The 13,250-nt window shown below is 40.4% G+C and overlaps 1 protein-coding gene across 1 annotated transcript; it reads right to left on the bottom strand.

Moving 5' to 3' along the window:
* Window positions 1-7,880: 7,880 nt before the first annotated feature.
* Window positions 7,881-9,760, bottom strand: RPS23 (ribosomal protein S23). The gene is made up of 4 exons (XM_004281641.4): window positions 9,623-9,760; window positions 9,001-9,160; window positions 8,204-8,324; window positions 7,881-8,075 (listed from the first exon to the last, which is right to left on the bottom strand). The coding sequence occupies exons 1-4, from the start codon at window positions 9,624-9,626 to the stop codon at window positions 7,929-7,931; spliced, it is 432 nt and encodes a 143-aa protein (XP_004281689.1). The 5' UTR covers window positions 9,627-9,760; the 3' UTR covers window positions 7,881-7,928.
* Between the last annotated feature and the right edge of the window lie 3,490 nt (window positions 9,761-13,250).

Genomic DNA, 13,250 nt, shown 5'->3' with positions numbered 1-13,250 from the left:
ACTCCTACACTGTGAGTACATTAGACAATTCATGTCAATAATTTATTACCACAAATAAGCAGATCACTGGTAAGGAACTGCAGAGGAAGCTGACACTTCTCAGACTGCAAGGTCTGAAGGGGTGATCGGGGGCCACAATTTCCTCCTCTCCCTCCTACAGGAAAAGCTCTCCTTATCGTCAGAATTGCTGTTTGAAAGCTTCAGATCCTCTGGGAAGCAAGGGAGGTCAATGATGTTCATCAAGCCTGGCTCAAGTTCTAAGGGCTGTATGTGAGTGGCTCCCTCATTTTGAAGATAGACACCACATACTGAAGGCTTAAGTGACAGTCTGAATGAGGTGGCAACTGTTTGTGTGCATATTTGTAAATGTTGGTTATCTGTCACTCCTGGGTCCCCTCAAATGATCACTCTAAAATATTCAGTTGTTAAATGTTTTAATACTTTGCTCTAAAACTCCTGTGGTGACAATACCATGACAATAAGCTTTAAAAAGTCCACTTCTTTTCCTCACATACTAGTAAATATAACATCATTTTACCAAATAATATGGATAGAAATTGTGCTAGAAACTAAGAATGCTTAGTACATCCTGCCAAGGCAGTCCCCCAAGTACAATATCATAAGAAATGTGAGTTAATACTTGGATGATCCATTTTATTTTAGACTTTATAGGTCAGAATAAAGATTATACAAGCAGCTGTTAGTGAAAATTTTATTGTAATATGGTAATTTATGACCTTAGTCTCTTTTCTCAACTTTGTGTAAAATCAATAAAGACATGTTAGCTACTTTGACAAACATGAAACAGGCTCCAGGAATGTTACCCACAGATGACTATTATAACAAAATCCAGACATTTACCTGGAATGAATTCATCTATACAAAGATATACATTCAAATTTGCATAGCTGTCAAATTAGAACTGTCTCTCAGCTCTATCAAAAAATAAAAGGAAAAAAACCCCATATAGTTGAGGTATTGTGTATTTCCATAATACAGTTTACAACAAAAACTCTTATTAAATACCCAGCATTATGTATGCCATAATTCACTAAGGAGCCACCTGTAAGGTAGTGTTTATTATTTTGCTATGAGGTGCATCTCCTACAGGAACAGTTTAGTTTAGAGGACAGATTATTTTTCGAGTTTCAGCTATGCCAATTACTTGGGCAAATTATTTCAAAAATACTTGAGCTATTTTTGGCTTCTGACTTATAAAATGAGGCGGCTGGAATAGAGCAGTAGTATCCCCATAAGTGCGGAAAGCAAGGGGATAGCTTCATAAAGACTGCCTGATAGCTTGTCGATAAGACAGATTTTTTCCAGAAATACTGTAAAGATTGTTTTCCAGAAGATCAGGAGTATTTGTATAATCTAACGAATACCTTAGGGACTCTGACGTTCTGGATTTGGGAACCACAGGACTAAGTGATCTCCAGCGTCTTTCTGCACTAACAATTTCTGATTTGTTTGAGGTTTGCTAGGCAAATGTAAGAGGTCACAGAATTTAAATATTTACTCATCCACAATGTTTAAACCTTTTAATTTGTAACTAAGACTCACAAGAAGTTGCAAAAACAGTATAGTTTGTATACTTCACCCAACTTCCCCTTAATAACATACTTGATAACCAGAGTATATTTTCAAAACCAGTAAATTGACACTACAACAGTGTTAACTAAACTACAGAACTTGCTTTATTTCATCAATTTTTATATGCACTTTCTGGGGACTATGAAATTCCATCACAAGTATTGATTTGTGTAAATACCACCACAATCAGGACACAGGACTGTTCCATCACCACAAAGACACTCCCTCCTGCCAGTCTTTTATAGTTTGTCTCTATCCCCATCATTCATCCTTGGCAGCTACCCATCTCTTCTCCATTGCTATAATTTGTCATTTCAAGAAGTTCATATACATGAAATGATACAAGACATATGTAACCTTTTGAGATTGCCTTTTTGTACTTGGCATACCACTAAGATCCACAGAAATTGTTGCACGCAACAAGTGTCTTTTACGACTGAGTAGCATTTCATTTATGGATGCAACCACAGTTTATTTGCCCACTGAAGGACATTTAGGTTGCTTCTAGTTCTTGACTATCACAAATACAGTTGCCACGAACATTTGTGTACAGGATTTTGTGTGGGCAGACATTTCATTTCTGTGTGATAACTACCCAGGAGTGCAACTGCTGGATCCTAAGCATATGTTAACTTTGTAAGAAACTGCCAAACTTTTCTAGAGTGACTACCATTTCAGAGTCCCACCAACAATCCAGTTGCTCCAGTCTTTCCAGTGCTTGGTATTGTCAGTATTTTTAATTTTAGTCATTTGCTAGGTGTATAGTGATATCTCCTTATGATTTTAATTTGCATTTTCCTAACGGCTGATGTTAATCATCTTTTCATATGCTTGTCATCTCTTCAGTGAAATGTTTGTTCATTCGTCCATTTTGTAATAGGATCGTTTTCTTACTTTTGAGATTAGCTAGTTCTTCGTATATTTTGGATACAAGTCTTTTATTGGATATGTGACTTGCAAATATTTTCTCCCAGTCTGTAGTTTCTTTTCATCCTCTTGACAAGATATTTCACAGAACAAAAGATTTTAATTTTGATGAAGACCACTTTATCCTTTTTTTCTTTTTGTGGAACGTGCTTTTGGTGTAATCTCTTAGAACTCTTCACCTAACCCTAAGTCATGAAGATGTTTTTGTCTATAATTTTTACAGCTTTACTTTTTATATTGATATATGATCCATTTTGAGTTAATTTTTGTAAAAGGTGTGAAGTTTAGGTTGAAGTCCATTTTTCTGCTAATCGAAGTCCCCACTATCTATTGAAAAAAGTATCTGTCCGCCCCTCAATTACTTTTGTATCTGTCACATAGCTGTTGGTCATACCTGTGTAAGTCTATTTCCAGTCTCCTAGTTTATTGATGTGTGTCTGTCCCTCCTCCGACACCACACCCTCTTGATTACTATAGCTACAAATTGTCTTAAAACCAGTTTGTGATTCCTCCACCTTTATTCTTCGTTTTCGATATTGTTTTAGCTATTCCAGTTCTTTTGCCTTTCCATACAAATTTTAGAATTAGCTTTCCTATTTCTACCAAAAAGAGCTGCTGGGATTTTGCTTAAATTTTGCACCCAAGGTTAGTGCCTCATTTCCCTCCCTAGAACTTCGAGAAGGATCCAAGAATGAAGGGGCTTTATTCACAGGTGGTGGGGGAGTAGGAGGTGGGATGGAGGGAATACACAGGAGGCAGAGGCAACTCACATCAGGGTCAAACATTTGGGTCTGAGGCGCCTGTGGTGGATTTATGGGTCAGTCGTCACAGGACAGAGGCATCCTGGGTGTACCCAGGAGACAAGTGCGAACCATTGTAGCAGGGTGTCTTAACTCCCAGGCTTGTTCATCTTTATTGGTTTGGCTGAGGTCTCAGCGCTGCAGGAGCGAGACACGGGAGTAGGTGGCTGTCTGTTCCACCCGGCCTTATAATCCGACCCCTCCACCCTTCTGCGCGCCTGCCCCTGAGCAGAGCTCCCTACTGCCAGGGCCCCACCCTCCCGCAAGGGGTGCCCTCCCAGCACCTGAGCCCGGGGGTTAAACTGTGACCCTCAGCAGCCTCTTCTGTTACAGGCAGGCGAGGCCCAGGGGCTCCCCATTTGGCTCAATTACACCCATCTGGAAGCATTTGGTCAGCATTTGGGAATGGCTTAACCAGTAACTGTGCAATTAGAGGCACTAGGAAGCATTGGGATGGAAACCAAGAACTGCCAGTCCAGTTACTACATACAAATGTACCAAATTACTAACACTGCAGAAATACAAAGGATCATGAGATATTACTACAAGCAACTCTATGCCAATAAAATGGACAACCTGGAAAAAATGGACAAATTCTTAGAAAACCACAACCTTCCGACACTGAACCAGGAAAAAATAGAAAATATAAACAGACCAATCACAAGCACTGAAATTAAGACTGTGATTAAAAATCTTCCAATAAACAAAAGCCCAGGACCAGATGGCTTCACAGGCAAATTCTATCAAACATTTGGAGAAGAGCTAACACCTATCCTTCTCACACTCTTCCAAAATATAGCAGAGGGAGGAACACTATCCAACTCATTCTATGAGGCCACTATCACCCTGATACCAAAACCAGACAAAGGTGTCACAAAGAAAGAAAACTACAGGCCGAGATCACTGATGAACAAAGATGCAAAAATCCTCAACAAAATAGGAGCAAACAGAATCCAACAGCACATTAAAAGGATCATACACCATGATCAAGTGGGGTTTATCCCAGGAATGCAAGATTCTTCAATATACGCGAATCAATCAATATTAACAAACTGAAGTAGAAAAACCATACAATCATCTCAATAGATTCAGAAAAAGCTTCTGACAAAATTGAACATCCATTTATGATAAAAATGCTCCAGAAAGTAGGCATAGAGGGAACTTCTCTCAACATAATAAAGGCCATATATGACAAACCCACAGCCAACATCGTTCTCAATGGTGAAAAACAAACCATTTCCACTAAGATCAGGAACAAGACAAGGTTGTCCACTCTCACCACTATTATTCAACATAGTTTTGGAAGTTTTAGCCACAGCAATCAGAGAAGAAAAAGAAATGAATCCAAATTGGAAAAGAAGTACAGATGACATGATACTATACATAGAGATGACATGATACTATACATAGAGAATCCTAAAGATGCTAACAGAAAACTACTAGAGCTAATCAATGAATCTGGTAAAGTAGCAGGATACAAAATTAATGCACAGAAATCTCTTGCATTTCTATACACTAATGATGAAAAATCTTAAAGAGAAATTAAGGGAACACTCCCATTTACCACTGCAACAAAAAGAATAAAATACCCAGGAATAAATCTACCTAAGGAGACAAAAGACCTGTATACAGAAAACTATAAGACATTGAAAAAAGAAATTAAAGATGATACAGATAGATATACCATGTTCTTGGATTGGAAGAATCAGCACTGTGAAAATAACTATACTACCCAAAGCAATCTACAGATTCAGTGCAATCCCTATCAAACTACCAATGGCATTTTTCACAGAACTAGAACAAAAAGTTTCACAATTTGTATGGAAACACAAAAGACCCCGAAGAGCCAAAGAAACCTTGAGAAAGAAAAACTGAGCTGGAGGAATCAGGCTCCCTGACTTCAGACTATATTACAAAGCTACAGTAATCCAAGACAGTATGGTACTGGCACAGAAACAGAAATATAGATCAATGGAACAGGATACAAAGCCCAGATATAAACCCATGCACATATGGTCACCTTATTTTTGATAAAGGAGGCAACAATACACAATGGAGAAAAGACAGCCTCTTCCATAAGTGGTGCTGGGAAAAATGGACAGCTGCATGTAAAAGAATGAAATTAGAACACTCCCTAACACCATACACAAAAATAAACTCAAAATGGATTAAAGACCTAAATGTAAGGCCAGACACTATAAAACTCTTAGAGGAAAACATAGGCAGAACACTCTATGACATAAATTATAGCAAGATCCTTTTTGACCCACCTCCTAGAGAAAAGGAAATAAAAACAAACAAATGGGACCTAATGAAACTTAAAAGCTTTTGCACATCAAAGGAAAACAGAAACAGGACGAAAAGACAACACTTAGAGTGGGAGAAAATACAAATGAAGCAACTGACAAAGGATTAATCTCACAAATTTACAAGCAGCTCATGCTGCTCAATATCAAAAAGACACACAACCCAATCTAAAAATGGGCAGAAGACCTAAATAGACATTTCTCCAAAGAAGATATACAGATCGCCAACAAACACGTGAAAGGATGCTTAACACCACTAATGATTAGAGAAATGCAAATCAAAACTACAGTGAAGTATCACCTCACACCGGTCAGAATGGCCATCATCAAAAAATCTACAAACAATAAATGCTAGAGAGGGTGTGGAGAAAAGGGAACCCTCTTGCACTGTTGGTGGGAATGTAAATTGAGAAAGCCACTATGGAGAACAGTATGGAGGTTCCTTAAAAAACTAAAAATAGAACTACCATACAACCCAGCAATCCCACTACTGGGCATATACCCTGAGAAAACCATAATTCAGAGTCATGTACCACAATGTTCATTACAGCTATATTTACAATAGCCAGGACATGGAAGCAACCTAAGTGTCCATCAACAGATGAATGGATAAAGAAGATGTGGCACATATATACAATGGAATATTACTTAGCCATAAAAAGAAACAAAACTTAGTTATTTGTAGTGAGGTGGATGGACCTAGAGTGTCACAGAGTGAAGTCAAGTCAGAAAGAGAAAAACAAATACCGTATGCTAACACATATATATGGAATCTAAAAAAAAAAAATTGGTTATGAAGAACCTAGGGGGAGGACAGGAATAACATGCAGACGAAAAGCATATGCAAACTGACAATGTATTTAGCTCCTGCTCTAATGAAAGAGATATTTCTCATCTCTCCAAATCCTGTGGAATTGATTAGAGAATGGTACTATGTGTGTACATCTATATTTGATATCTTTGGTTGAAATTTTCAGTGGAGATAGCCTGTTAAAGATAGAACATGTCTACGAAAACCAACTTGCTCACTGGTAATTTGGTACACCCCCCTGGTATTATTCAAGTTGTGTGTGTGAATAAAAGCTTTCCCCCTATTAAACAACAGAAAAAAGTACCAAATTAACATGTACGTCTTAGTAATATGTCAAATATATTTCAATCAAAAAACAGCCTGCCTCCACCCTCGCAGAAAGACAATCACACAACTGCGACAAGTATAAGCACAGAGTACAAGTATAAGCACAAGTATGAAGTGTGAATTTGGGATCAGAGAGGTCTGAGGTGGGAGGAGCAGCAGGTGACCTGCCAGGCACTAGCTGAAGCTGGCTGGGGAATGCAGGTTTGAGCAAGTGAGAGGTCGTGCTGCTGAGCAGGCAGAGAAAAGACAATACACAGGATCTCCAATGCCAGGTATGGATACTGGTCTTGATCTTAATGGGAGATAGTAAGCCAAAAATTTCCATTTTCCAAAGATCTTAAACATAACTCAGAGAACAAATTAACTCATACCTACTAATGCTGCCAAAAGCAGTTCTTCAGATCACAGATTTCATAAGGCTAATAAACTTTTTTAGATATAATTTTACCGTTTTTTCCCATCAAAATCTTCAATTTGTGGACAGAGGACCCCTATGTACCCAACCAACACCCACTTCAATTATCAAAAGACAACCGACCCATCTGGACCATTTCTACCTAGTCACTTCCACTACTTTGTGTGCCTCGAAATAAATCTCAAGGTCAAAAATCTTTATTACTGACAAGCTCAAGACAAGAGTACTTAGATCAATCTTTCCATAACTGGTCTCCCTTACGCCTTAATTTGCCTGGGATACACTTCCATTAACTCCTGTTTACTAAACTGTGTAGTGCCTAAGTTTTGCTATCATAAATACAAAATTACCAGATGGATCCTGGTGACCTTTAGATAAATGAAAATCACCAGAGCAGGGAGTAACCTGACCATAGTATCTATCATATTGGGTCCCTAAGGAGATGGATCCAGGAATGTACATTTCTCAGGGATCCCAAGATGATTCCCACTAGAAGCTCAAAGAGTTTTTTAGGCCCTTACACAGGAATACTGTATATTTATTTCAGATTTAAGCAATATTGTTTATTCCATGGAGAAGGGGAAAATATTTGTTATCAATTCCATTTACTCTAGAAAATCCTGAATTAACTGTTTTCTCAACCTCCTAAAATTGGTAAAGCATACAATGCATCTCCGTAGTGAGAAAAGACACAAAACATATTTTTGGCATATGGAAATTTATTACTATCCTGCTTTCATCATCAAAACTTATGATCTTGGTCTTTCCTTCTTGCCTTTATATAAGGCCAAAAGAGAGACATTGGCTACTTTGACAACCTTAAAGCGGACTCCAGGAATGTCACCAACAGCATGACCTTTGCGACCAAATCCAGCAACCAGAACTTCATCATTTTCCTGGAATAAAATCAACAGTTTACTTCTGGTGTAAGTGGCAATCACCAAAAATACCCATTTATCCTATAAACAACTGAGGGAAACAGTTGCTACCCCAAAAACAGAAGCTAACAGACTAAAACACTTACCTCAATAAAATTCAAACAACCATCATTGGGTACAAAGGCAGTGATTTTTTTGCCATTCTTGATTAGTTGAACCCTGACACACTTCCTGATGGCAGAATTCGGCTGTTTGGCTTCAACCCCTCTGAAACATAAACAGCATGTAACACAGTAAGCTGGCTTTCTGAAAAGGGACACATTTTAGTTCATTAAGCGTAAAACTTATTAGAAATTGTAGTATTCCTACCTTTTCAACATAATCCTAAATTGCTAAACTTAAACGAAGTTTTTCTTTAGTCTTAGTTTCATTAGACCAATAGGGGAAACTTCTGGCCTCTTTATAGTTGTAAACCACGAACCAAGAAATAAAGCTAGAAATCCTGGATTCAAATCAGTACCACTAAATTTGATGGGATCATTTCGTAAAGTCAAAAAACAGTTGAGTGCTTGCAAATTCATGTGGCTCAATCTTAGCTGTAGAACATCAGGCAAGAAACTTCTCCATATTAGTTTTCTCACCGGGAAAGATATAATTGTAAAGATGAAATAGTTGATGGGTGCAAATTACTTAGAATAGTTTCCACACATATTAAGCTCTCATAATGTCCCTTGTTTCATTATCGCTACTTTTTCCCCTCCGATGCCACCCCAATTCCTTCCAAACTAATGTTGAAAGTTTAAAAACCTCTGGAGATTATTTAACTTCCCAAAAGACGCAGACACACAAAGACCTAGAATTTACATCAAGCCTTCTTTAAGGGCATCTATCCCGAGTTACCATACTAAAACCATGAAGAAAACAGCGATGGACTTTCACTTACACTTTTTCAAGCACAATTCCCTTGGCATGCGAAGCACCTCCAAAAGGGTTGGCCTTCAGGGCTGTGCCCAAATGGGCTTTCTTGTACTGCTTATCATGCCACTTCTGGTCTCGTCGGTGGCTACGGAGCTTCCTGGCAGTACGAAGACCGCGACACTTGCCTAAAATTGAAAATCACCTTAGATTCCCAATAAAAACACCCAAATCTTATTTTACATTATCTCAGGTACTAGCCTCTTGTAGACTACAGGCCGGTAGGCTCTGACATCACACCCTGGCCCTAATACGAACCGCAAAGTTTCCCTTTAACCAACTAAGACGTGGACACAAGCGCTCCAACAGGTGTGCTCTCCCCAACGAATGAAGCCCCGCGCCAAAGCTCGGGGGGAAGCGGCGCCCTCCCCAACGCCCCCGCGTCCCTCTCGAACTCCGGCTCCGCGGCCTCCGAGCAGCCCTGGCCCCTTCCCGCCCGGCCATGTGCCTGCGGCAGCGGCGCTCCGCCGGCGCTCCCCATCTGCTCCCCACCGTGGCTCCCCCTCACCGTTCTGTTTCTATCTGCCCGCCCGTCCCCGAAACCCCAGTTTGCACGCGCAGCCCCCTCACCCCGGCCCGGGACACCTCACCCATGCTGCCGGCGCCACGGGCCTGAGCGAAAGAGAGAAACAGCGCAGGAAGGAACCACAAGCCATCGCGAGCAAGCCCCGCCCAGATGAGGACCCTTGCGGCTGTCTGCGCAGCGCCTGGTCCGGCTGGCGCCTCTTGGTAGAAAACGAGAAGTCTGCACCACTTTCCAGAAGTGGTGCGTCGTGTTTAATTTGTGCGCAATTCAGAGCTATCTAATTTGCACTGGGGTTTATTTCTTTTTATGTGAATGCCTTAGACAGAAGGAACAGGGACTACCAATCCCAGAAGCCTTTGCACGAGCCCCGCTCATGACGCAGGCGCCCTGGGCAAACCCACAGGGCGGGCTTTGTGGCGCTGGGTCGGAGGACGGAGAGGTCAGGCGTATGGGTATACGTGCTGTCGAGTGGAGGCCTTTTGCTTACAGTTTGGAAAATTAGACCTCGGAGCCTTAACTCCTACTCACAAGAAGCACAGTAAATTGAAAAACGTTTAGTGAAGCAAGGTGACGTAGTATTTAAAAACCCATGCTTTAGTGAGAGACCCGGCCTTAAACCTCAAAGCTGCCGTCTTGGTTGTGGAATCTTGGGTGATTCATTTAATTGAGTCTTTAAACTTCAGTTTCTCTTGGAGAATGAAATAGATATGAAAATTTTCTGGGATGTTGGTTCATTCCACAACTAGTTTTTAAAATGTATTCTCTGTTCCCGGCACTGTTCTAGGCACTTGAGGATACAACAGTTAACAAGAGAGTGAAGGTTTCTGCTCTTATAAAGTCTATATTCTAGGTACGAGAAGACAAAATATAAGTGTATTTAAAATAAAAAGATAGTTTTATATATGGATAAGGTGCTATAGAGAAAATGCAATTGGTTAGGTGATAGTGACTTGGGGATGTAGGTGGCTACCTTGGGTAGGGTGGTGTTAGAAGGTATCTCTGTGGCGATTACATTTGAGCTGAGATCCTAAAGAGAGGGAGCCATTCAGACAAGTGTATGGGTAAAACCTTCCAAGAAGAGGGATTCTCCATAAGTAGAATGGGCTGGTGCTTCTCAAGAACTGAGGGATCAGGGAGGGGGGAGCTGAGTGCTTGAAGAGTAGTGTGGTAATAGGTGAGGTTTGAGAGGTGCACAGGGTCATATGGAGCCTGTAGACCATGGTCAAGGCTTTGTTTACTCTTCCTGTGATTGAATGCCTTTGGAAAGTTTTCAGCAGGGGAGTAACAAGATAGGGTTTATATTTTTTATAGTTTCACTCTGGCTATTGTGAGGAGAAAAAAACTGTAAGAGATGAATCTGTGAAGCCAGTTGGGAGGGTGTTAACGCTACTTCAGTTGGGAGATGATACCCTTCTCAGTCCAAGGTGGTAAAAGTGGTTGGATTAGATTTACAGTTTGATGGTAGAGCCAACAGGATTTGCTCAGGACTGTAGGATGTGAGAGGGAAGTTAATTATAATTTGCGACCTGAGCAACTGAATGACTTGTGTTACTTACAGAGTGGAAAATACTGGGAGAGGAGCAGATTTAGAAAGAGATATTAAGGGTGCTGTTAAGGATGCGTTAATTTTGAGAAGCTTGTTAGACTTCCAGGTAGGGATGTGAGGTGGGCAGTTGGATATATGGGTATGGTGTTCAGGAGAGTCATCAGTGAATAGATAGCATTGAAAGCCATGGCTCTGAGTGAGATCGTTTAGGGGATGATTGTAGGTGGAACAGAGAGAGGTTGGAGGCCTGAGCCTTAGGCATATGGAAACTTAGTGGTATGAAGAGAAGCAGATGAAGCAAAATAGACTGAGAAGGAGTGGCCAATGCCGTACTCTAATCAAAGCCAAGTGAAGAAGGTGGAAGTGAGCAAGTGTGAAGGAAGGGTAAGATGAGGACTGAGAATTGTATTTTGGATTTGGCAATGTGGAGGTTGTTGGTGCCTTTGTCAAGAGGAGATCCCGTGGAGTGGTGAAGATGTAAGCTTGATTGGGTTGGAGTCAGAATATGGGAGAGAAGGAACTATAGACAGCAATTATGGACAGTTTTTGCAAGGAGTTTTTCTATAATGTGCAGAGAAAGGGGGCCATATCTGGAGAGAATTGTGGAGCCAGGATGGATTTAAGAGGGCACATTTTATGACATTTTTGTATACTGATGGGATTATTCCAGTAGAGAAGTAAAAAATAGATAATTCACAGAGAAAAGGGATGACTGCATGAGCAAGTCCTTGAGTAGACTAGAGGGGTGCCTAAGTGGAGGAATTTTTTTTTTTTGGCTGCGCATGCGGCCTGTGTGATCTTAGTTACAGTGCAGGGATCGAACCTGCACCCCATGCAGTGGAAGCGCAGAGTCTTAACCACTGGACCACCAGGGAAGTCCCTAAGTGGAGGAGTTGACCTGAGGAATAATAACAATTTATCTACAGTAATAGAGAAGGCAGAGTAAAGGGTACAACTGCAAGTAAATTGGAAGATCTGTTGATAAGAAGACGTGGAACTTCTCTTTTGACTACTCTTATCTCAATGAAATTAGCAGGGTCATCAGTGAAGAGAAGGAGTAGGGAAAAGAGGTTTGAGTAAAGGGGGTAAGATGTGAAATCACGTAGGATAACAATGCTAGCATTAAATAGTATTTACTGTGTGCCACATATTTTATGTGCCTTACATATATTAACTCATTTAATTCTCATAATTCTGAAAGGTAAATACTTTTATTACCTCTTTTACTGAGGGATAGTGTCTTAATCCAGTCACACTACTGTAACAGAGTACCATAGACTGGATGGCTTATAAACAGCAGAAATTTATTTCTCACAGCTCTGGAGACTGGAAAGTCCAAGACAAAGGTGCTGGAAGATTTGGTGTATGGTGGGAGCCCGCTTCCCGGTTCATAGACTCTTTTGCAATAACCTCAAGTGGCAGAAGGTCCAAGGCAGCTCTGGGGTCGCTTTTATTTATATTCTGTTTTTTTGTTGTTGTGTGTTTTTTTCCAGTTTTATTGAGATATATTTGACATTTTGGACCCTCCTTATAGGAGTACTAATCCCATTCATGAGGGCTCCACCCTCATAACCTAATTTACTCCCAAAGGCCCCCCACCTACTAATGCTATCACATTGGGGATTAGGTCTCAACATGAATTTTGCCTTCTAATTTAGAAGTGTGGGAGGATAGATTGACAAGAGAATGTAGGATTGTTGACCAATTTTGAGGACCCATTTGAAACCGTACTTACAAAGTTACATCAGTTAGCATCGTTTTGTGTATTGTTCAGATTCATTCAGTGTAGTGACTGAGTAGGTAGAGAGTTAGCTTTTAACACGCCTGGGAGTGGGATCTAGTTAGGTGAATGTGATGGAGGAAGGGCAAGGGAGTTGAGAGTATAAGGAATCTCTCTTTCCATGAGATTGAAGCTGGAGGAGTAAAGAGCCAGAGATAGGCAAAACAGTTCTGAAGGCCTGGCCCTACCAGATATGAGAAATTTCTATGAGGCTAAGTAAGATAGTGCAGCATTAGTACAGAAGTAGATAAATTGACTAATGAATAGAATAGAGAGCTCAGCAAAAGACTCCTATAGAATTAGTATAGAATATTATTAAATGACAGAATTAGATGTCAGATCAATGTGTAAAGGAAGGATTGTCAA

This window comes from Orcinus orca, chromosome 3 (genome assembly GCF_937001465.1).
Source record: "Orcinus orca chromosome 3, mOrcOrc1.1, whole genome shotgun sequence".
Lineage (NCBI taxonomy): Eukaryota > Metazoa > Chordata > Mammalia > Artiodactyla > Delphinidae > Orcinus > Orcinus orca.
Note: the sequence above shows the minus strand (reverse complement) of the source record. Positions and strands in the feature narration are given on the sequence as shown.

Bases quoted from the DNA above. Each gene is read 5' to 3' on its own strand.
- RPS23 (XM_004281641.4), bottom strand. The intron at 8,325-9,000 runs GTAAGTGAAAGT...TTTATGTTTCAG, and splicing joins GGAATTGTGCTTGAAAAAGT to AGGGGTTGAAGCCAAACAGC. The intron at 8,076-8,203 runs GTAAGTGTTTTA...ATTTTATTCCAG, and splicing joins GTTGTTTGAATTTTATTGAG to GAAAATGATGAAGTTCTGGT.